Source organism: Anabrus simplex, chromosome 14 (assembly GCF_040414725.1).
Source record: "Anabrus simplex isolate iqAnaSimp1 chromosome 14, ASM4041472v1, whole genome shotgun sequence".
NCBI classification, from domain to species: Eukaryota; Metazoa; Arthropoda; class Insecta; order Orthoptera; family Tettigoniidae; genus Anabrus; species Anabrus simplex.
In genome coordinates this window covers 23564256-23590498 of record NC_090278.1, presented here as the reverse complement: position 1 = coordinate 23590498, position 26243 = coordinate 23564256, and the positions used below count along the sequence as shown (strand labels likewise).

The window sequence follows — 26243 nt, the reverse complement described above, 5'->3', positions numbered from 1 at the left end:
CCACATAAACTCACACACTGCAGACAACATGTATCTATGTAAATATGTTCCAGGTGTCTTTATACCCAGGAAACAGGCGAGGAAAGATTGATAAGAAGTACAACTTAAGAAAAAGACCTCAACACAGCCAGGCTGCCAAAGACGTATCAGTCCACCTCCGCCCCCAGACAGGGATATGGGAGCGGAATACCAGCCCGCGCCCGCAAACGGCATTAATATTTATCTGATTAATGTGTTATTTCACTCCTATTTAGGTAGAACACTGGACATGACAGCAGGCAAACAGCCGGCACTCCAATGAGAAACTGTATATACATAAGTTATTAATAACCTTAGTTGTAGATCTGCAGTGACAAGTGTGTTCCAACAACACCGCATAGAGGGACATCGACAGGCGGAAGAAGATAGCATCTTGCATCATGTAAGGCTTGGCTCTAATTCCCCCTCTCCAAAAGAAGACTTGGCACCAGGGACTGCTGGCTGCTGGACATTGAGACGAACCTGTGGCCCAGAGCCCAGACGCTAGCAGACCCGAGCCGACCCGGCAGTGACAAGAAGGACTGATCCCCATAACAACAGAAAATGGCAAGGAAATGGTTATGATTGCATGACACATATTCCTAACTAACACAACCTCTGGTCTTTTTCCAGCCCACATCCTTGCATGTGCTATCAAAAGATGTCAGGTTTTACATGTAGGCTCTTTTTTCTTTCTGCCTATGTGGTTTTTCCCTGACCCTTCAATACCATACATCAACACCACCTAACCAATACAAACTCTTGCCGTGGTAGCGAGTCTAACTCGGAAACTGGCAGATACTCCTTGTATCACTTCCCACTCTCCCTGCTATCTCTTTTCTACTTAGAAACTAATAGCATGTCGGAGGCAATGTAGATTGTGACGATTGCCACGCCGGGGGAGCGGCCTACGGGGGCCCCCCCGTTAAAAAAAGGGAACCTGGGACATGGACGAGCTGACTATCTTAGCGGAAGGACGTACGTGCCTCTCGCTCTGCTTTCCTTCTCCTTGCCAGGCGCTCAGTACTTCTTAAGTGCTAACCAGGCTGCTGTACTTAATTAGTACGACTTCGAAAGTGCTTTTGTCTGAGCTGAGCACTTCTAAGTGCTCGCCTTTCTCTTTCAGGAGTTTATTTTTCAGGAGGACCAGGATGGAGAAGCCGACCCTACCAGTGAAACTGGTCGACCACGACTACGAGGGAGCCTTCGAGAAGCTACAAGACGCGCTCTATACGATGGAAGCCCCCACTATGAACGCCCAGGGCTGGTGGTGTTCAACCGGTGGGGGGAGGACAACCACCAGGGGACGCGCCGCGTATACGACCACCTCAACGCGACCGCGGAGTCCATCGAGGAGCCACTCCTGCAGATCATCGGCCATATGGTCCCTGCCTGGGCGATCATCGTTCGCCCTAAGTACGCAGCTAACTTCAAGGTCTACGAGGAGCGCGCGTCCCAGCAGTTCCAGGTTGCCCGGCTACCAGGACTCAGGGAGCACCTGGACGTCTCAGGCTACCAGGAGGCAGCCATACAGATGGAGCCGGGGAGCGAGGACGACGGCGGCGCTCCCGAGCGCCGCAACGGCGCGACCCCAGTTGGAAAGCTGTACTTTACGAAGTACACGCATACCAAGAAGGCCGCCAACCAGGATCGTCGACCACCTACCAGGATGAAGTGGACGCAGGCCTACCAGGAAGGGCCTGTTACCCGGGCGCAAACCAGGAAAGCGCCCGTGATGGTGGAGAGCAGCACAGCAGTGGAGAAGGACGCCCCCTGGCGTTCTGAGGCTGCTGCCCAGGCCCAGCCTGCCTGCATGTCTGTCGAGCTGCAGACCTCGATGTGCGCCCCACAGGACAGGGAACGCATTCGAGTGCTAGCACCGACCGACGCCGCCGCCGCCAGCCAGGAGAAGGAAGAAGACGGCGACGCAGCGGAGCCACCAGCTACCCCGGGGTCACCAAGCCGGGAGGAGGGCCACCAGGACGAGGCATCTTCCCTTGCCGAGAAGCAACCCCCGAGAAGAAGAAGCAGAAGAAGACGACGCTGGACCAGGAAGCGGAAGGCGACGCCGGCTCATCAGGAGAGGGCCGCCCAGCTGCAATCCAGGACTGCTCTCAGGACAACAGTCTACCGAGGAGCCAATCAGGGGAGGACCTCAGCGGGTGGCGGCAACCAGGCCCGTCAGGAGAGGGCCGCCCCGCCGCAACCCAGGACTGCTCCCAGGACAGCAGTCTACCGAGGGGCCAATCAGGAGAGGACCTCAGCGGGTAGCGGCAGTCGGGTGAGAGTGAAACGTCCCCCTCAGCAGCTCTTGCAGTGTTTCCGCTGTCTGAGGTGGGGCTACCGTCAGGTCAGCTGTGGGCTTCAAGTGAGGTGCAACCGCTGTGGTGGTGATCACCACTATACGGCCTGCGCAACACTTAAGGAGGCGCCGGCGTGCGCCAACTGCGCGGAGGGCCACCCGTACTCGCATAGCAGTTGCCCTGTCTACCGGGCCATTGCGCGGGCAGAGAGGAAGGAGGCCCGGCGCCATGACCCACCCCCTTCCAGGAGGCCCCCGCCGCGGCGGGATTGGCCTCATTCTCCGGGATCGGAGACTGAGTAGGAGGGACCCCAAGGAGGTGGTGCCGTGTGGCGGGCCCTAGTGGCACTCGACGATGGTTCCGTAGCCGGCAAGGCCCGCGCTAGTCACAGCAGTGCCCAGACGGACTGATCCCTTGGCAGACGGAATGGCGAGGAATGGGTTTATGACTTGTGCATGTTACCTGTTCCTAACTAACACTACCTCTGGACTTTTCCAGCCCACATCCTTGCATGTGCTATCACAAGATGTCAGGTTTTACATGTAGGCTATTTCTCTTTTCTGCCTATGTGGTTTTTTTCCCTAACCCTTCAATACCATGCATCAACACCACCTTACCTAACACAAACTCTTGCCGTGGTAGCGAGTCTGACTCGGAAACCGGCAGATACTCCTTGTATCACTTCCCACTCCTCCCTGCTATCTCTTTCTTCTTCTTAGAAATTAATAGCATGTAGATTGAGTCGATGGTCACGCGGGGGTAGCGGGCTTCGCCTCCCCCCCCCCCCGAAAGGAAAAAGAAGAGAACCTGGGACTGCTACCGGCCCATCAATTGCAGTCGATCTTCTGGCTTAGCTGTGATTGTTACCGTGCAGCCAATAGGAGAGCAATTCTTATACCTGCTACACAGAAGCCCGTCTGTCACCTTATCGAATCACAATGCCGTGCAAAAGAGTAACATTTCAGTCGACCTTCCCGCATAGCTGTGATTGCTTGCTACCGTGCAGCCAATAGGAAACCAAATACCTGCTACAAAGAAGCCCGTCTGTCACCTTATCGAGTCACAATGCCGTGCACAAGAATAACATTGCAGTAGACCTTCCCGCACAGCTGTGATTGCTACCTTGCAGCCAATAGGAAACCAATTCTTATACCTGCTACACAGAGAAGCCCGTCTCTCACCTTATCGAGTCACAATGCCGTGCCAAGAGTAACATTGCAGTAGACCTTCCCGCTTAGCTGTGTCGTTGCCTACGAGATATACAAAGCCGGGACATAGCTACTAATTTGTCGCTGAAAAAGCGGCCCGACGGTTTGGCCGCTAGATGTCAGGTTTCCCTTCTGTTCTTGGCGGACTTTAACATTGTGATGTGCGGAGTAATTGTGATGCTGTGTTGATTTTGTGCAATTTGTTGTAAATATTGTTTCTGTCGGTGAGTGTCTGTGAGGTTGAGAAGAAGGTGCAGTGTCGTGTACCTCTCTGTATTTCGGATGACACTAAAAAAGCATGAAAATAGACGTTCCATAGTTTCCCTTCCGAGTGCGGTTTAAGGGAGAAATGGAAGCAAACTATTTCTACGCAAGGTGATATAGTAGGATCTCTTTAGGTACCTATCAATTCTTCTCATAAAACATATTTCAGTGTAAGCATATCAATTAAACTTCCTTCTGTTTTCATTGTGTATCCTGTTCACAAACAGGAAAATGTCAAACGCAGGAAGCGTCCAGCTCCCAAAAATGATGTATTGACATCAGAATTTAGTAAAAGTTCCGATTCAGATAACGATGAACATGCCATATCTTCATACGTCAGCCACAAACGAAAAAAGTAGTAAAAGTCTCGTTTCTATATCAAGGAAAGTCTACGAGTATCTCTGTTAAATCTAAAAAAATACACAAATGGGAAAATTAAATACCAGATTACAGAAAATCATCTGTAAATTGAGAAGTATGATACGGGCATTGAAATAAGAAAAAAAAAGTTTTACGGTATCTGAACTTGACCGAAAAGCAAACCAAACTTAAAGCATGCTAAAATTGGCCATTTAGGAGCTTTATTCCTGTTAGAACGAATTCAATTTTCTTCTTCTTCCTTCTTCATCCGTTTACCCTCAGGGTCGGTTTTTTCCTCGGACTCAGCGAGGGATCCCACCTCCTGCGCCTCAAGGGCAGTGTCCTGGAGCACCAGACTTTCGGTCGGGGGATACAGCTGGTGAGGATGACCAGTACCTCGCCCAGACAGGGAAGAAGGAAGAAGGCGGCCGTGGTCTTAAGTTGGGTTCTATCCTGGCATTTGCCTGGAGGAGAAGTGGGAAACCACGGAAAACCACTTCGAGGATGGCTGAGGTGGGAATGGAACCCACCTCTACTCAGTTGACCTCCCGAGGCTGAGTGGACCCCGTTCCAGCCCTCATACCACTTTTCAAATTTCGTGGCAGGGCCGGGAATCGAACCCGGACCTCCGGGGATGGCAGCTAATCACACTAACCACTACATCACAGAGGCGAACACAAATTTAATTTTACGGGAAGAAAAAAGAGAAATATGGTGAAACGACGCTAAATACTTGCATAATGGGCATAACATTGCTCACCAAACAGCAGCTTCAATACGAATGTCAAAATATCAGATGTGCGGAGGAAAAGATTGGATCGCTGATAATTGGTGAAAAGACGATTAAACCCGAAGTTATTTATGACCGCAATCTCGATCCGCTTATCGGATACTCTGAGGCACAATTAAAGTAATCGTTAAGAAGTGACAAACTCGCTATCAAATTTCTCTGCTTCTTTCGTGAATTACTTACTTCGTTTAAGCATATTTTAAGAAATACGTTGCAGAAAATAAGTCAAACAATTGCTCTTGGTCTATCTTTGATCTCATATCTGTTTGTTGCCTTCTGAAATTACTAGTTTTAATGAATTTTTATAGTTTTTCATATTCGAACGTACTGCAATGAGCGGGCGAGACAGATCAGTAAAGAGAACTCTAGGGGCAGTTGCCGGAAGTATCTCGAGGACGAGTCTAGTATGCTGTATTTCCCGGCCTTGTGTATCTCGTAGGCAACGGCTGTGTTTGCTTCCGTGCGCATTTCTCTTACATGATCCTTGTCCGTGCAGGCAATAGGAGAGCAGTTCTTATACCTGCTACCCAGATGGTCGCCACGGCCAGCTCTCCCGGTACGATTTCAACTAGGGTATCCTTGTCCTCCTTGGAAAAATTAGAACGGCCCTTTTTCTTCTTCATTTCAGTCATCTTTCTTCCTTTCTTTCGTTCGGCACACGGAATACGATGGAAAAGAGATTCACACTGCTCAACGCGACTCGTGATACTCAAATGTTTCTGCGCTGTTGCCAAGCGCTCACTTTTCAACTGGGATCAAAATTGAACTTCGATTAGTTGATCTTTGATCAGCGTAGTTCGTCAGTACCTGCGGTGCAGTGAACATCGTTTCTCAGCTGACGTGTGCTTTAGTGTAGTATAGTTCGTAGGGAGTGACTGTGTTAAATGGAGAAAGCAGTTGGAGGCGGTGGCACCAATCGTCCCCCGAATTTGGACATGGGTTTGGAGGTCGACCACGAAGAAGAAATTCCCGCAAAGAATGAACAGGTAGCAGTGAACTCTCACGATGAAAGGCCTCCGGCTGACAAAAATCTCTCAAAAAGCGACAATAGCTCATCACCTACAGAATTGTATCCATGTACTCATAGGGGTCCTTATTTGATTAATGTTGAACCTGTGGGTAATAATAATACAGGCAATTTGCATCCTATGGCCTTAGGTCGACTTTTTTATGACAATAAAATCAGCGCATAAAAACTGTTAGTCGCAAAGGTGCTCGCCGGATTCAAATTGCATTTAAGTCTGGTCAACACGCCAGTAGTTTTTTGCACCATCCAATCTTACCAGAAAAGAATCTAAAAGCTTACATTCCATCATCCAGTATTTATTGTATCTGAATTATTCGTGGTTTGGATAAAAATTTATCCAACGAAGACATACTGCAATTCATTGACTCTCCCGAACCCATTAAACAAGTGCAGCGAATGAACAGAAGGATTAGTGTTGGTGATAAAATAGATTACGTGCCTACTGGTTCCGTGAAAGTAACCTTCCGATCTCAAAACCTACCGGATCATGTATCTATTTTTAATGTGCTCTTAGAGGTTGAAGTATTCATTTATAATCCTATTATATGTCAAAATTGTCAGCGATATGGACACATTGCTAAAAATTGTAGGGCCAGCAATTCTCGTTGTGGGAGATGTTCTCTATCCCATTCAACACGAGAATGTCAGCAAACAATGTTAAAATGTCTACATTGCAATCTTAATCATTCAGTGGGATCGCATTTATGCGAAGTTCATAACAAACAAGTTACTATTAAAAAAATATGTGCATTCAAAATATATCTTTCGAAGAGGTACAAAATCAAGTACAGCCAAAGGCATATAACCCACTTTCAGTAACGTAGCAATTTCCCCCATTACACTCTTCCGAATCAAACCAAACAGTCGAGCTGACTAAAAAAAAGAAAATTTACTGAAGTTATCTATCGTGAACCTCGGGTCACACCTCCCCCTGGTTATGATAGGGACGGTTACCTTCAAATACTTGGACCCCCCAGAACAGAACATCGTTCATCTCACATAACTAATACTACCCACGCGCCGAGTGGTTCAGGGATTCGGTCTACAGTGTCATCCTCTAATAATGAACCAGGAAGTAGTTTCCAGAAGGATAATTCATTATCCTTTAACCCAAGTAAACTACAATCGGCACTACGTGCTGAGTTTTTAATACTCATGGAATTATTAGGGGGTAACCCACAATGGAGTCACTTGGTTAAGAGTATAAATGACAAAGTCAATAGTCTCATTGAATATGGCAATTTCGATTCTCCAATGGAATTGTAAAAGCATACTAGGTAAGAGACATGAGTTAGTTAAACTTATTAATGAATATCATCCCCATATAATACTAATTCAAGAATCCTGGTTGAAACCCATGTATACTTTTCGATTTGCGGGTTATAAAGCGGAAGGAATGGATGGTGGTGGATATGGCGGCGTACTAACGCTTATTGCTACTGGAATAACATATCAACGGTTGGAGGCTAGCCATCATATAACAGGCACCTTTTTTGTAGCAGTGAAAATTAATGAACTGGTCATTGTGAATCTTTATTGTCCCCCTCGTATACAGGGTACAGCTACACAGTGGTATAATTTTTTCTCTCAATTTACTCCTTATCCTCATTTTATAATTGCCGGCGATATGAATGCCCATCACACCGCATGGGGATCTCAACACATTTCTGCTAAGGGTAGGAAAATTCTTAATGTAACGCAGACCCTAGACCTACTAATTTTAAATGATGGATCTCCTACACGACTCACAGCACCGGGGCAAGCTAAAAGCGCTGTCAATCTTTCTATTTGTAGTATCTCATTGGGTCACCGTAGTTTTTGGCAAACAATTAAAGATACCCATCTCAGTGACCATTTCCCCATATTTATTTCACTTAGTGGGAATATCGGCTCTATAAATTTCGATTCTTCTACAAATAACCAACACCGGCTCGACAGGTCACTCCATGATTTTGATTTTCATATGTTTCATAGCCATTTACATGCCAAGCTCAAACTCAGTTCTTCCCCTATCATGCAATATTCATCATTTCTTACTGCAATTACCGAATATCTCAATATGTATCATCCTATTCACCCCAAAACATTCACGTCCAAGCCTGAACAAATTGTAATAAGATGGTGGGATAAAAAATGTGATGCAATGGTCAAACGCCGCAAAATTCTTTTTCGACAACTTCGAACTAACTTCACATATTATCACTATATCCTTTACCAGAAGTATACTGCACTTATGAAACGCACCTTTAATCATAAACGAAAGGAATCCTGGAAAACATTCATCTCTACTATTCATAGAAATACTAAGCCACAAATTATTTGGTCTGCTATTCGCTCCCTAGGTTGCATTCAACGACGACACAATACTGTTACCATTCATCCTGATAATCTACACATTTTATAATGAACTAACTCCAGATTTCGTGATACCCCAATTTCCGCTGTCTTCGTCCGTACATAATGTTCAATTTGACACACTTATGCAACCCATTGACCTAATAGAATTCCTCACCGCTGTTGAAGGTAAGACTTCCACTTCCCCGGGTCCGGATTACATTACTTACAAAATGATACAACATCTTCCACTCAGAGTTCAAAAAATTTTAATCACGTATTTCAATTCGGTTTTAACGTCCGCCACAACTCCACAGGATTGGAATCAATTTCTCCTTGTGCCATTAGAAAAACCACCAACTGAAGGACATGTACACTGACTGACAGAGCAAATGCAACACCAAGAAGGAGTGGTCAGAACTTTATGCCAATTGCAGGGTAGACTGACGTCACTGAGGTATGCTCATGATGTGAAATGCGCCGCTGTGCAGCGCACGTAGCGAACGATAAATGGGACACGGCTTTGGCGAATGGCCCACTTCGTACCGTGATTTCTCAGCCGACAGTCATTGTAGAACGTGTTGTCGTGTGCCACAGGACAAGTGTATAGCTAAGTATGCCTGGCCGCCGTCAACGGAGGCATTTCCAGCAGACAGACGACTTTACGAGGGGTATGGTGATCGGGCTGAGAAGGGCAGGTTGGTCGCTTCGTCAAATCGCAGCCGATACCCATAGGGATGTGTCCACGGTGCAGCGCCTGTTGCGAAGATGGTTGGCGCAGGGACATGTGGCACGTGCGAGGGGTCCAGGCGCAGCCCGAGTGACGTCAGCACGCGAGGATCGGCGCATCCGCCGCCAAGCGGTGACAGCCCCGCACGCCACGTCAACCGCCATTCTTCAGCATGTGCAAGACACCCTGGCTGTTCCAATATCGACCAGAACAATTTCCCGTCGATTGGTTGAAGGAGGCCTGCACTCCCGGCGTCCGCTCAGAAGACTACCATTGACTCCACAGCATAGACGTGCACGCCTGGCATGGTGCCGGGCTAGAGCGACTTGGATGACGGAATGGCGGAACGTCGTGTTCTCCGATGAGTCACGCTTCTGTTCTGTCAGTGATAGTCACCGCAGACGAGTGTGGCGTCGGCGTGGAGAAAGGTCAAATCCGGCAGTAACTGTGGAGCGCCCTACCGCTAGACAACGCGGCATCATGGTTTGGGGCGCTATTGCGTATGATTCCACGTCACCTCTAGTGCGTATTCAAGGCACGTTAAATGCCCACCGCTACGTGCAGCATGTGCTGCGGCCAGTGGCACTCCCGTACCTTCAGGGGCTGCCCAATGCTCTGTTTCAGCAGGATAATGCCCGCCCACACACTGCTCGCATCTCCCAACAGGCTCTACGAGGTGTACAGATGCTTCCGTGGCCAGCGTACTCTCCGGATCTCTCACCAATCGAACACGTGTGGGATCTCATTGGTCGCCGTTTGCAAACTCTGCCCCAGCCTCGTACGGACGACCAACTGTGGCAAATGGTTGACAGAGAATGGAGAACCATCCCTCAGGACACCATCCGCACTCTTATTGACTCTGTACCTCGACGTGTTTCTGCGTGGATCGCCGCTCGCGGTGGTCCTACATCCTACTGAGTCGATGCCGTGCGCATTGTGTAACCTGCATATCGGTTTGAAATAAACATCAATTATTCTTCCGTGCCGACTCTGTTTTTCCCCAACTTTCATCCCTTTCGAACCACTCCTCCTTGGTGTTGCATTTGCTCTGTCAGTCAGTGTATATCCACGGTACCGAGGCATAACCTTGGGATCCTGTATTCGAAAGGTTTTTCTACGTATACTGCTCAGTCGCCTACTATGGTGCTTGGATTATTATAATTTATTGCCAAAATACCAATTTGCTTTTATCAAGGGAAGAAGTACTTTTGACGCTATAAACATTTTCTTCACGGATCTTACTTTAGCTAGATTTCGAAAACAAGATACTCTTGCCATTTTCATAGACATCAAATAGGCATATGATAATGTTAATATTCATGTATTACTCCAAAAAGTAACGGATATGTAATTTCCTCCCAATTTTATCACTATCATAGGGCAACTTTTATACTATCGATGCCTACATGTTAAATCATCATGGCAGCCTTCTAACATTCGTTATAGTTCCAAGGGCTTACCGCAAGGTGACGTACTAAGTGGTATATTATTTGCATTATACCTCAAGGATCTAGAAACACTCATTACTCGTGATGCTCGCATAATTACGTACGCGGATGATGTCCTAATATACGTTACTAAAAGTACAGTATTGGAAGCCAGACAAACCATCTCGCAAGTACTAAACAACGCAAATAATTGGTTCAGTGACCATGGATTCGAAGTTTCGCAGAACAAGTGTGCTGCCATGGTATTCACCAATAAACGAAGTTATGATCAATCACCAATACAAAGTAGTACTTTAATCATTCCGATTCGTACAACCTATAAATATTTAGGTATATATTTAGATAATAATTTAACCTGGAAATATCATTTTGAATCCCTACACTATAAAACAAATAACTTTTCAAATATTCTCAAAGCTATCGTAAGGAGGAACTGGGAGCGGACCCAGTCATGGCGTTGACAATCTATAAGAATACCATACGATCATGGTTAGATTACGGATGCTTCTTTTTTAACATGGCATCTGCCACCCTTGTCCATAAATTAGACGTTATTCAATACAAAGCGATACGACTATGCATTGGTGCATTGAAATCAACCCCCACTAATGCGTTGCTGGTTGAAACTGAAGAAATGCCGTTATTCTTACGGAGAAAGTTTCTAGCAAACAAGTTCTTACTAAAAAAAATCTCGCTTACCTCCTATTTGTTATTTCCTAAATTACAACTTCTCTTGGAATATTTTCAAAAATACCCTAATACTAAAAACCGCCTGATCTCTTAACAGCCTTTGAAAACATTAGAGATTATAACAATCAAGTCATTAAATGTCCCTCTCTACCTCATTATTCCTTCCCATACTCTGTAGCATTGTATAAACCACAACTTATTATATCCCAATTCGGATTCAATACCAAACAAAGCATACAGTCTTCTCATATTATTTCTTTTCCATTCCCAGTATGCCTATCTCCTCATCAGGATACATTAAGTATTTACACGGATGGTCCTCGAAATGACCAAGGTGTCGGAGCAGCCTACTATATACCTTCATCTAAAACCTCCGGTAAATTCACACTACCAAAACATGCTTCTATCTTCACTGCTGAAGCATTCGCCATTCGGCAGGCCCTATTATATGTCAAACTTCATGCTATACCAAAAGCCATCATATTTTCTGATTCACAGAGTGTTCTAAAATGCATACGATCAACTCAAAGTCCAAGTTCGTGGTATGTCCTCAATATTAAAAAACTATTATTTAACCTAGACCAAAACCATCAGGATATAACGTTGGTCTGGATTCCAGGCCATTCTAATATTAATGGCAATCTTAAAGCTGATTTACTTGCCAAAGACGCTGCTTTAGGAAATGGGTTCAACTGTAACATCGCTATTCCCGCTACCGATATTCAACCTCTCATAAAACATGCACTTTGTCAGGAATGGCAGGACGAGTGGAAAGGATCTGCGGCTTTAAAGGGTGGATTTTATTTTAATGTGCAACCTTCTATCTGTTTACGGCCATGGTTTGCTAAAGGGAAATACACACGTCGGCATGTTACCACTATCATTCGCCTTCGTTTTAACTATGCACTCACACCAGCCTATAAATTTCGATTTAAGTTAAATGACTCACCGCTATGTAATTGTGGTAACGTTATCGGGGATGCTAATCACATTATTCTACAATGTAAAACATTTAACTCACAACGAAACATTCTCTTTCAACGATTATTAGAACAACAGGTTGCCTTTCCCACATGTGTCTCTTGCCTAGTATCTAATCTCACACCGGAAATTGTGCTGGCCATCACGGACTACTTAAATCAATGTAACATTTGTCTTTGAATACTCTCACACAATTAAATTACTCAATGTGATGTATCTAGTTCTTCGTAATTTCAACATACATTCTTCTGATAATAATGACCAATCGTTCTATACGCATACATGTAACATTCATATAATAATAAAAAAATAGAGACTACAGTGTTCAAGCGAGTGTACATTTGGTGACTGGGTAAATTACGTGTGTGCAGCGCCCAACAACACAAAAGAAGAAGAAGATCTTTGATCAGTGTTATACAACACGACACCGGTCTGATCATAGATCATTTTCTGAACTTTGTCAGATTAAAACTGATCTCCAGTCAATGATGTTTATACAATCATTCGGTGTTCGGCTGTTGTGCAGTGCACACGTCTTTCTCCGGTCACTGGTGCAGCGGCTTTTTCACGTCTGTAGATAAGTAGAGTGTTTTATGTTTGTGTTTGTATCCTAGTACTTTTTCTCTTGTGTTTGTTTCGGGGCTAGTATTGTGTCCTCACCTTTCGGAGTACTATGTCTATAGATAGTGGCGGTGGCCCTTTAGGAAGACCACCTGATATTGGCAATGATGCCATGCGGGAGAACTTACCCATGGACTCTAGTAATACTGATACCCAACGAGACCGTTCTCAAGATACAATACGTGACATGGATCAGCGCCAGCACGTTCCTGTATCTACATATTCTAACACTCATCTTGGCCCCTACATAGTATATGTAGAATCGACCGAATCTCAAAATAAATTTGGACATATTCACCCTATGACTCTGGGTCGGCTTTTCTTTGAGAGGCAAATTGGTGAAATCAAGGCCATCCATAGGAAGGGAAGAAATAGGATCCAAATTACTTTCATGTCTAGTAAGGCTGCAAACGCCTTTCTTTTTCATCCCATTCTTAAGGAAAATAAATTGACAGCTTTTATTCCGTCCTCGAATATTCATCGAGTAGGGGTAGTACGGGGAGTAGACACTACTATTTCCGAATCCGACATTCTCACCTATTTAGAATCGCCATATCCTGTAGTGAAAGTACAACGTCTAAATAGACGATCATCCAAAGAGGGAAAAACTGAATATATCCCTACAGGTACTGTAAAGGTTGTATTTGAAAGTCAACAACTTCCGAAAAGTGTGTCCATTTTAAGGTCATTTTAGAGGTTCAGGCCTTTATATTCTCTCCTTTATTATGCAAACGATGTCAGCGGTATGGACATACCGCTACTAATTGTCGTTCCAGGGAGCCGAGATGTGGAAAATGTTCCCTTAATCACTCTACCGAAGATTGCACTCACCACCTAGTTAAATGCGCTAATTGTGCAGAAAATCATCCTGCGGGGGCTGAATGTTGTGAAATCCACAAACAACAGAAAGAAATCAAACGCATTATGAGTGTTGAAAACAAATCATATTTAGAAGTGAAAAACTACTTTGCCCCATTACAGTCCATATCCAACCCCCTTCTGATGCCACAACATTTCCCTCCTTTACCCAATAGACCTTCCCAATCGGAAGAAACTCTCCCTCGAAAGCGTAAATTTACTATGGTGGTTAGTAACCCTCCCCCGCCCACCCGTTAAACCAGGTTATGACAGGGCATCATATCTGAATTTGATAAGTAATCCGAAGACGGTTCCAGAACATTCTGGCACTCCAGTAGTGCGTTTGATACCTGCTACTCCTAACGAGCCTGCATCTACATCACGGAAGTCAAGTCCCCAAGGGCAACCTTCGGATTCCCACGCACAACTATCAGCATCTCCCTCTGTCACGGCTTTACACTGTAATTCAAATGTTACTTCTACCGACAAATGTCGCAACGTCTCTAAGAAATTTGAAGAGTTAATAGAAAACATGGGACAAAATGTCCAAGTGAAGCATCTGTTAAAGTCATTACAGGATGAGATTCTTCTTTTATTGGGACACTCCACTCCTTCCAAGTAAAACATACGGCTAATGCAATAGAATTGTAGGAGCATTCTACACTCATCCGACTCCGCCTAAATCATGCCTGTACGCCTACACATCTCTATCGCCTTACTCTTCTTGAAAGTACCTTATGTCCATGTGGCCGAGCAGTCAGTACTGTAACTCCCATCTTTTTTCACTGTCAGACATACGAACATCACCGTCGCGCATTCATAGGAAAGCTTTTTCATGTGGGTTACCAACTGCCGTTAAACGTTTCGTGTTTAGTGTTCTAACCGACTTTTCACGTTGTAGACTTAATCATCAATTTTTTAGTTACAGGTAACATCCATTTGTAACCTTTTCCTTTCCTCGAGGTACGGATGTGCACATATTAACCCTTATTTGTGGTCCGGTCTTGTTTGTTAGTAGTAAGACGTCGTGACAGACCACACAGACGTGAAGAATTAGAACCCTGTGCCCCAGTGTTTTTGTGTTATGCCCTGATAGTTTAGCCTATATATCATTGGTATTTTCCTAAGTTTCATCATTACCTGCTGCATTTAGCTTCATTACATAGCTAACCCTCCTCTTTCGTAGTGTACTATTTTCTTCTAATGTTGGCACCTCTCCCAGACATTAATTAACCCGCAAACCAGTGACTGGACGTAGCGTCTTACGACGATGTCCAACAACTAAGCAAGAAGAAGAAGAAGAAGAATGTTTATACAATCGGCCCGTAGAATAACTTTCACCAAGAAGTGGAGGAAGAAGAAGACGAGTAGCGAAGAAGTTCCTGGAGCAGTTTGTCACTGTTCCATTCCAGTTCATTCGTTCCCTGTTATTTCATTCTCGCAGCTCAACGTCGTTAATGTAAACGTAAACAACACTGAATATATGTCATGAAGGTTAAAAGAGATGTGATAGAATCTACGGATGTTCTTGTAGAACGAAACACTTTATTAATTTAAAAACGGCAAGATCAAAAAATGAGTAACAATGTTAATACTGTAAAAGGTCTGAAAGGTACGTGGGCATATATCCTGAATTGTCTTGGGCACTCCCATGTTGTAATAGAGAGATTTGAGACTAATTACAGTTTGTACAGATGTATATTAAAAAATACTTTTAAAGTTACTTTTGCTTACACCAACTGTACAGTCGTAATTTCTTTTTCTACCACTTAACTGCCCGCATGTTGACCATGATCGTTAAGACATCAAGTCTAAATGGTCTGGCATCGTGGTAGGCCGGGGGTAGGAGAGGTGGGTGGTGGACGCAGATGAAAAATACTCCCTTGGTATCCCCTTCCTATCGTAAGGGGTGACTAAAATGGTCGACCAAGGGATGATGACATTCGAACCATGAGACTACTTGTGATTAGTACCATTACGTGCGGAACATCATGGGTTGACGTTACTTGCGACTAGTACCACCTTGCAAGGAAAACCATGGGTCTATGTTACTTAGGAGCAGTGTCAATATGCGAGGAACGCTACAGGTCTGCGCGTTGGTTGTGATAAGTGTCATCGTGTGTATTTCACCGGTCGGTTCCACTGTGTTCATAATAAGCCTGCGTTACCTATGAGTAGTACCTCTTTATGAGAAACACCATGAGTCTGTGTTTCCTGTGATTAGTACTGTACCTCTATGTGAGAAACACCACAGGTTTGGCTGGCGCCCATGATTTGTACCACTGTGTGAGTTAAACCATGGGTTTGCGTTGCCTGAGAGTAGTACCATTATGTGAGGAATGCCATGGGTTTATGTTGCCTGTGGTTGTTACCATAATGTGTGATACACCATGGGTCTACATTGCCTGTGATTAGTACCACTATGTGAGCGACACCATAAGTATACGTGCCCTGTGGTTAATTCCACTTTGTGAGTAACAGCACAGGAATACTGGCACCCCCCACTACTGTATGTGAGGAACACCATGGGTCTGCATTGCATGTGGGTAGTACCCTTATGTGCGAAACACCACGGATTTGTGTTACCTATGAGCGGTGACATACCATGGGTCTACATTACCTGTGATTAGTACCACCATGCAAGAAACACCATGAGTTCGTGTTACTTGTGATTAGTATCACTATAGGAGGAACACCATGGTTCTGCTTTACCAGTTATTAGTACTGTTATGAGAGGCCGGTGACCTGGATTTTGGACCTCTTTAGGCATGTTTGTTTGTTTGTTTGTTTGTTGGGTATTCAGCCCAAAGGCTGGCTTGATCCTCCACAGGTCTGCCAACAGCTGTCATAGATAGCCTAGTTGTCACTGAAGAGGCATACTAGGGAAACGAGGAGTGAGACAGTTTCCTGTTGCTTTCCTCACCAAGCCAGGAGTTGCTATTACGTATGTCTGCCAAGCCCACTGAAATGCATGCACCAACTGACCCCATGAGCAATATTTTCACACCATTCATAACAGGGACAGGTTGCATAAGAAATGGTATTGCTAGCATCGCTCATACCTCGGTCACTTTCATACTTTACAAGTTATAAACCTCATTTTACAACGGTATTGGATTTCAGAATAAGAAATTATTATGTTAATAAAACCACCTTTCCAATACTCAATGTCCTTTATATTTAGGATAAAACCATTTAATTACAAGTAGGACATGTTTCGCTCAATCATAGTGAGCATCATCAGCTATAGATAACATAAACCATGGTGGGTCAGGGCCCTGATCCTAGTATATATAACGAAAGAATGTCTAATATACATTGATAAAATATGAATTTTAACAATTTAAAAATAATCAATAAGATTATATTATGTCTATTAAAACAAATTGATAATTAAAATTCCTTAAAATGTAAAATGGAATGAATGACTTAAAATATTATATTATGTAGTGATTAGATGTTCGTATAAATCGTTGACCATTGTATCTTCGCTCAATTGCATTACACATTCTTTCGTGAATCACTTATTTCGTTTAAGCATATTGTAAGAAATACTTTGTAAAAAATAAGTCAAATAATTGCTCTTAGTCTATCTTTGATCTCATATCTGTTTGCTGCCTTCTGAAATTACTAGTTTTAATGAATTTTTATTGTTTTTCATATTCGAACGTACTGCAATGAGCGGGCGAGACAGATCAGTAAAGAGAACTCTAGGGGCACTTGCTGGAAGTATCTCGAGGACGAGTCTAGTGTGCTGTATTTCCCGGCCTTGTGTATCTCGTAGGCAACAGCTGTGTTTGCTTCCGTGCAGGCAATAGGAGAGCAGTTCTTATACCTGCTACCCAGATGGTCGCCACGGCCAACTCGCCCGGTACGATTTCAACTAGGGTATCCTTGTCCTCCTTGGAAAAATTAGAACGGTCCTTTTTTGCAAAGGCCCTTAGGTTGGGTACTAGATACCCTTGTATAAAACTATTTCTATGTGCCTTGTGAGACCAGAGAATGTAACATTTTGATGTAACATTGCCTTGAGTGGGCTGTAAGAAACTGAGAGCCTGTTAGCTCTTTTCAAAGTTTTGTAATAGTAAAGAGTGCCTTTGGAAGGCTAGATATTGTATTTAGGGAGCAAGTGCCCTTGAATTAGGGGATTTCTGCCCTTGACTAAATTGTTCCTTATTTTGAATTAAAGTTTTGTAAACTGGATCCGGTATCTCTGAAATTGTAAAACTAGGGGCTTGAAGCCCAAAATTGTTTTAAAGTTCTGAATCTTGGATTTTTCCAAATCTGGTTTCAAGATTGGCATTGTACCTGATTGTTATTTCACTTAGTGGAATTTTTTTTTTTTTTTTTTTTTGATATTGAAAGAAATATAACCTTTGTTAAAATTTTAATTCAATTCTTGATATTATAGTTAGACCCATTCAAGCCTGCACCTGCTTTCACCATCTCTGCGTTCCACACATACCCCGGAACAGATTATATAACATGTACTGTATTTTTTTTATTTTTTTTCAGTTTTCTGGATTATCCGGATTTTTGATCTGTCAATAAAGTATTTAGTTACATGTTTGTGTCATATATGCATGATATTTCCAGGAAAACTCTGTACATTTTTTAAATGTTTTGTATCTTTCTGTATTCTTCCAGGTTTTGAATATCAGCCGCAATGGAAGATACGGTGAAAATGAAAGAAGAAGTTTTATGTCCTCAGGAACCTTCAGAGTCTCCATCTGATGATGTAAGTAGTACAATTGCAATACTGGTGGCATTTTTATAACAATCAAATACTAATGACTAAGATACCTTCGGATTGGACAAAAGCAATAATGGCTCCCATTCATAAGCAAGGAAGCAGAAAGGATTGCAACAAATATTTGTTTTCTGCTTGGTAAAAGTGCACCAGATGGGGTTGATATGTTGTCTGCAGCTTATAAAGAACATCATCATCCTTTAACCGTCTCCAGTCGCCCGGGTGCAGTACAAGAACGCTGTCCATCATTGTCTATCCAAGTATATTTCTTCCTTGTCAACTTGGTGCCATTCCATTCCTCTTCCTTCCACTTCCTGCTTAACTTAACTGATCCACTGTTTCCTTGGTCTGTCTCTAGGTCTTTTGCCTTCCAGTTCTTTTTCTATCCATTTTCTTGCTGTTCTCATTTGATCCATCCTTTTTACATGGCCATAGCATTTGCGTATTGATGTTCTTATATTTTTGCTTAGTGACTGCTTGACTTGTGTATTATGATGGATCTCTTCATTCTGGATGTTACCTCTTCTTGTTTTCTGTAGCATTGACCTCAGGAACTTCATTTCTTCAGATTGAAGTCTGCTACTATCTGTGCTGTTGATCGTACAGATTTCAAGAGCACAAGTTATGTAGTTATTGGCACAAAATATAACCGATAAAGGGATGTCTTTGCACTTAAAGGTATTTGGTTGTCCCATAGAAGAACCTAACTTGGTGATAAAATTGTGTTTCTTATAAAGAACACGCCTTGAAAAGAACTCCAATGTTTGGGTGGTATTCGCAAGTGGAACAAATGTACTAGTGTTAATGGAGAGACAGCAAAGGTGGCAAACATCTGTAATTCAAAAATATAAATTCTGTATTTTTAAAAAAATATTGTCTGGTTATTTTTGGGTTCCCCTCGTATGTCTTCTCTAAGTCTACAAAAAATAACTGTCTGTTCCATAGCCATTTCCATTAACTGGTGTATAGTGAAAATCTGATCCTGACAACCCCTCTGTGGTCTGAAATCACACTAGTTTTATCCAACTTACTCTCAACCACTGTTCACACACTCCCTCCCAAAATGCTAGTGAACAGTTTGCTGTCTGGCATATTGATCAATGAAATACCTTGATAGTTGTTGCCATAGGGGTCTCTTCCCGTATCGCACTCACTTGTTTCTCTCCCTGTCCGCCTTCTGCGTGACGTCATGTGATATGAGACAGCGGTCGCCCGTGCTGCTGACACGTATTACCACTACAGTCTAGAATGGTCATAACTTCTGAACCATTCATGCAAATAATGTCCTGACAAGGTTATTGTAATCCTTATAAAATACTGGATGAGGTCAAACAATTTATTTTGATGAGGAACTTGAGGATAATATCGAAATATTTATTTAATTTTAAGGAGTTATATTTTTTACCGCGGACTGTAGCATAAAATCGCTTTTAGAGGGCAGCCAGTTGGAAATAGGTATGTGCCGTCACAGACTTTTTTGTAGAGGATTCTATGCTCTACATTTCGTACGCTTACACTTGGGGTCTATTGTTGATGGTTCACGCAGCGTAAGCCAAGAAAGCAAGTGACTGACCGACCGACATTTTTGTCTCTTTCTACGTATTTAATGTGTATCGGATCATGTATACATAATAATTTTTTAGTGGTTCACTACATGAACAGTGTTCGTGTTGTCAGTATCTGAAGTAGAACCACTGTACTGATTAAAATGCAGTCAACATATTATGGAAACGTGTGTGGCGCTATAAATTGTCGGCACGTAAAAGAACTCCCGTGTGACAAAATTACGGCACCTCGAGTCTCAGAAAACCGTAAATGTTAGTGAGACGTAATACAAATAACATTACCGGGCGAGTTGGCCTTGCGTGTAGCGGCGCGCGGCTGTGGGCTTGCATCCGGGAGATAGTAGGTTCGAATCCCACTATCGGCAGCCCTGAAAATGGTTTTCCGTGGTTTCCCATTTTCACACCAGGCAAATGCTGGGGCTGTACCTTAATTAAGGCCACGGCCGCTTCCTTCCAACTCCTAGGCCTTTCCTATCCCATCGTCGCCATAAGACCTATCTGTGTCGGTGCGACGTAAAGCCCCTAGCAAAAAAAAATAATTATTATTTTGCATATTATAAAGACAATAACGACAACAACCATCATAGCCAGTTAGTTTGCTACTGTGATGGCATAACAATACTTCCTTGTCAGTAATGCTTGGTTATTGAAACACTTCGTAATATACTCTTGAATATCTCCATTATTACAGCTCGTACGATAAAAAGGTGTCGGATATAAATGACTGAATGAAAATCATATTTTCTATAATTATTGTTATGTGCTAATAGCTGGGCTGAGTAGCAACTCAAATGGTAGATCGCTGGCCTTCTTAGCCCAACTTGGCAGGTTCGATCCTGTCTCAGTCTGGTGGTGAAGGTACTCAAAAACATAGTTAGTGGGACATAAAATCCAATAACATTAACATTATTATGTGCTAATAACTTATATTTCTGAATATATTTCGAAGCTCGTGAAATAATACAATATCCGTGATCTGATATACAGTAAATACGAAGAAAGAGACAAAATGTCGTGCGAGAAAAGACCTGTTACTGGATCTCGGTTATTTCAAAAGGGGGCCTCACACATCCCAGTCATGAGTGGTTAAAAAATATAGCCCAGTTTGAAATTTCATTTGGTGTGTTTCACGGTAAGACTGTATCCAGATGCAAAAACGTGAAAACTCTTATTTCTATTATTAAGTCAAAATTTCCAGTATTCCATGACAAAATAATTTGTCTCTACGTAAGGACCAGGACATTTATTAGGATATGGCATTTTAATGCAAAGAGTAAGGAGCTAGCACTGAGAAAATATGTCAATAAGAAGGCTAAGCTTCGGGCTGGTTCATCAAGTAATTAAGTCTCCTGACACGTACGTTTTAATAATTTAATATAATTCCATAAAGATGTCGATATGATGCATATTTTCCTATGCCATTTAATCTAAATATTTACTTCATCAGGAAATAAATTAATTATTTTGAGTTGCATGGCAATATTTTATTTCTTAGGGTATAATATGTCATGTATTTGATAGTTGATGTTCTACCTACTCAGCATGTGACGAAATTTAACGCATTTTCACGTTTTTAAATCTATTGGAAGTGCCGTTACTTATCGAATCGAACTAAACCAGACTATTATTTGATGAAAGATTGAGAAGATGTTTCACAGGCACGAGAACTCACAGGCTTGCTGTACTGCGACTGTGTACCTTACTCACTATCGTTCATACCGCGTGACGTCAGAGCGCTCCAGCCATTGGAAGCTTCAACTGCCGGAGTAGTCTACCTTATATTCTAGTTACCTTGAGTTGTTGCAATCCTTCCAGTTCCCTTATATATAGATACGTGCAATTACTGCTTTCGTCCAATCAAATGTACCATACTACCATTCCATGCTAATCTTATTATTCTATGAAGCCATTTCATTTCTGCCTTCCCAGTATATATCATCATTTCAGGCCTGATTTCATCAATTCCTACTGCTTTATGGCAGTGGAGTTTGATTAACATCCTTTCCACTTCATCAAGCATAATTTCACCATCATCATTGTCCTTCTCCCCATGAGCTCGACTATTCGCGACATCACAAGAAAGATTCCCTTTTTCGTTGAGAATAGTTTCAAAATAGTCCCTGACATCTACTATGAGTAGATCACATTGTTTCTGATACTTCTTTTTACGTTTACAAGCTTTGTTTGTTTTTTTCCATGTATATACACAGTACTTCCTAGGCATTCCCTTGCTGCTTCTACTACAGCATCCCTGTAAGCCATCAGGTGCTTGGAAGAAAGAAAGGGAAATATCCATACTGTAACACTGTTCATTTCCTTTTCCCCTCTCTTTCTAGGATTCTTCATTACTGTACAGAAAGGTTTCCCTCTCGTTGACTTAGCTAGTCTTTCCAGGTTATTACCAAAATCTTCCCATGACTTCTTATTTGTTTCGCTCTTTTTCTTTCACCTACGTACAATTCCCTGTCTGCATCAGTCTGTGCTTGGAACTGTTTCTGATATTTCTTTTTATGTTTACAAGCTTTGTTTGTTTTTTTCCCATCTTTATACGCAGTACTTATTTACCCAAAACACTGTTCATTTCCTGTTCCCTTCTCTTTCTAAGATTCAGATTCTTCATTACTGTACAGAAAGGTTTCCCTCTCGTTGACTTAGCTAGTCTTTCCAGGTTATTACCAAAATCTTCCCATGACTTCTTCTTGGATACAACAGTTATTTGTTTCGCTGTGTTTCTTTCACGTGCGTACAATTCCTGTCTGCATCATTCCATGCTTGAGCTGTTTCTGATATTTCTTTTTACGTTTACAAGCTTTGTTTGTTTTTTCCCATCTTTATACACAGTACTTGCTAGGCATTCCCTTGCTGCTTCTACTATAGCATCCCTGTAAGCCACCAGGTGCTTGGAAAAAAAAAAAAGGGAAACATTCAAGAATTCTCTGAAAATGTTGTCAATATCAATAATTTTTGTGAAAAACTTTACTAGCTGCATGAGAATTTCTGAATTTTTTGAGAATTCTGAGGAAATTGCTTCAATATCTATATCCTGAACCTGCTTACTGTTTTTTTTTTTTTTTTTTGTACTTTTTACTAATGATGTCCATGTACTTCTTTCTAATATTCTTGTCCTGGAGATTTTCTACCCTTATTCATCTTCAGACAGATTTTACTTTTTCTCTCCTAGGCCTAGAGATACTTAGTTCACGCAGATCAAATAGTGGTCTGTATCATCGATAAATCATTGGAAAACCAGCAGATTTTCTGAATTTGAAGTTGGTTATGATATAGTCTATTATGGATCTGTTGTCCCTACACTCCCGTGTGTAGCAGTGAATAGCCTTATGCTTGAAGAATGTGTTTGTAACTGCTAGTCCCATACTAGCGCAGAAGTCCAGTGAATGCTTCCCATTCCTATTAGCTTCCAATCTTCCCCACAAATAACGATCACCTTCTCATGTCCTTCAGTTCTATTTCCAACTCTTACATTGAAGTTGCCCTTTTACAATATCTTATCCTTGCTGTTGACCCTGACTATGATGTCACTCAATGCTTCATAAAACTTGTCAAATTCGTCCTCATCTGCACACTCACATGGTGAATACACTGAGGCAATTCTCGTTCTGATTCCTCCAGCTGTTAAATCTGCCCACATCATTCACTTGCCTTTCAAAAGCTATGGTATTCCTAATGAACAGTCCTACCCCACACTGTGTACTTCCCTTTTTAAAACTGTCCTATCTCTTCCTTATTATCCCCCCTTACCCTAACACATGCAGATGCATTCTCTTTGGTGACTTGGCCAGTTCTGCTTTCTTTCTTTCTTTCTTTCTTTCTTTCTTTCTTTCTTTCTTTCTTTCTTTCATAAGCCCCTTTAATATCGATAGCTCCCCATGATTCAGAATATGTATGAGATGCCCAGTCCTATTCCATAGAAACTGGAATTCTGACTCTCAGGACCACTTACTAGGCCACTCAGCCATTGCCCATGGTTCACGAACTAGGGCTTGAGTTCAGTAACCCACACCACGAACCACTCAACAAACATTTAGAAAAAATACAACTGTGCTAGGCATTGTCAAAATGGAGCATTATGGTTGTCATGAACAACAGAGATTGATAAACAAGATGACCAACTTGACGATAACCTATAACACTTGTAACAACCATAATGATCCGTTTTGACAATGGCTAACAGAGTTGTATTGTACATTTTACAATATGTTCTTTCACATGCTACATCATAATACATTTCTAGTCCATTTATTAGCATACTTCTTCATCAGCTTGTCAAACATTTTATCAATCTTTCAAGGGACTCAAGAAGTTTTTTACAAGATTACTGTTTTGATTAATTGTGTAGCAGCGATAGGGCGCTTAACATAACAAATATGAAAGAAAGAACATTTGAACATGAGAATAAATTTGGAATCGTGAAAACCATATCATAAAATCAAAATTAAAAGAAGTTAAATACACAGCAACTAACGGCAGGATGTGGACAGCGGAAGGAATCATACGAAGTTATGGATGGAAGGACTTTTGTAGCCAAAACTTTAATTTAGTTAATACCTATTTATTATAAAAAACATCAAAGAAAATGAAATAAGAAACACTACCGGTAGCATAAACACAAAATAGAAATACAAACCCTGATGTAGGTAATTAAGTTGCAGTCTTGCAACAATCTTTCCTGTACTAGTCTTGAAGGAAATTAGCTTTTGAAGTTTAGATGTGAAAGCAAATGGGTCCACTGCATAGAGTGGGTCGATATTCAAAGAAAAGTTTCTTAATCAATTACAAGTTGAAAATGTGAAGTAACCACCTTCACTATAGAAAAATACCGGTCATAGGAACACAATTTAAATGAATTTACTAAGGTCAAGCTTAGAGAGAAATTTAATCTTAAGGTACAAAACTGTTCGAAAAAGCTTGCCTTGTGTCAACGTAAGATCGATGTAAAACCTCTTTACACCATCGTAAATTACAATTGATTTCTGAGAGAAAGATCGACAAATTAAAACTTGAAATAAAATAAAATGAAGTTGCATTAGGAAATTTAAGATTTCCTTACCCTGAGAGAAGCCAGAGCTCCCCATGGAGCACAAGCCTCCCGGACAACATGTCTGCTGTACATGATCCCGAAGTCAGAGAATGAAGCGACGTGCTTCCTGAAGGTAGCCCGTGCTGGGTGGTGCCACAGGAAACAGCACAGCAAAATTAATGACAGGCCCAGATTTTCATGCAAATGCATGTTTTTAAATGAACTTCTCAAATGTTGCAGAAATTCTTTGTATGGCTTAACGATTCAAAATAACCATATTTTTTTTTTTCCTGCATGTTTGCATGTTTTGGTCTTTTTAGAAGAAAATTCATGCATAATGCCTATTTTGAAGATTTTGGATTTAATGGCAAATATTTGGATGTTGAATATTGCATAATATGACTATCTTAATATTTTGGTGCATATACTTACATTCATTTTATGAATGTTGGTGTGCAGAATTCGGGACCATTTTTCCACGTTATACAGTATGTCTAGTACTGAGGGACGGAGCGAATGTATTCCTGGCATCCTATATTACAACCAAAATTGATACATATGGTAGAGGTCCTAAGTCCAGTTAACCAAGCATTTTCTTCTCTGTTGCTTGAGTGAACATTGACGTAAGCCGGAAGTCCCCACGTTGATCTCTGTAATTCTTAGGAATAAGGTGTCCCAGTTATACATTGCTATAAATTGAACCTTAAATTGTGCACTACTCACTGACGGCTCGTTTGTTCGTCTATTGATAAGACTTGCTTTTTTTTTTTTTTTTTTTTTTTTTTTTTTTTTTTTTTTTTGCTAGGGGCTTTACGTCGCACCGACACAGATAGGTCTTATGGCGACGATGGGACAGGGAAGGGCTGGGAGTGGGAAGGAAGCGGCCGTGGCCTTAATTAAGGTACAGCCCCAGCATTTGCCTGGTGTGAAAATGGGAAACCACGGAAAACCATCTTCAGGGCTGCCGATAGTGGGATTCGAACCTACTATCTCCCGGATGCAAGCTCACAGCCGCGTGCGCCTCTACGCGCACGGCCAACTCGCCCGGTTGATAGACTTGTATCACACCTCTGTGACGCCACGTTCCTGAGATAGCAGCTTACAACTTGGTTTTGCACTGAACCCTCTTCCGTTGTTATCCTGAAATTTCCTACCGGAACTCTCACTTGTCACACCTCTTTGTTATCACAGCAGGCAATTGGCACCGGTTACTCAGTGTCTGCAATCATCGCACGGAGAAGTAGCTGTGGCAGCTAGA

The 26243-nt window shown here is 42.3% G+C and overlaps 1 protein-coding gene across 2 annotated transcripts in view; it reads left to right on the top strand.

Moving 5' to 3' along the window:
- Positions 1-14948: 14948 nt before the first annotated feature.
- The window catches only part of LOC136885427 (zinc finger protein 652), a 90862-nt gene continuing 79567 nt past the window's right edge, over positions 14949-26243 (top strand). For both annotated transcript variants that reach the window (XM_067157956.2, XM_067157955.2), the window contains exons 1-2: positions 14949-15244; positions 18280-18370. In XM_067157956.2, coding sequence (XP_067014057.1) covers positions 18299-18370 — 72 coding nt within the window. In that variant the 5' untranslated portion in view covers positions 14949-15244; positions 18280-18298. The remainder of the gene's footprint in view (positions 15245-18279; positions 18371-26243) is intronic.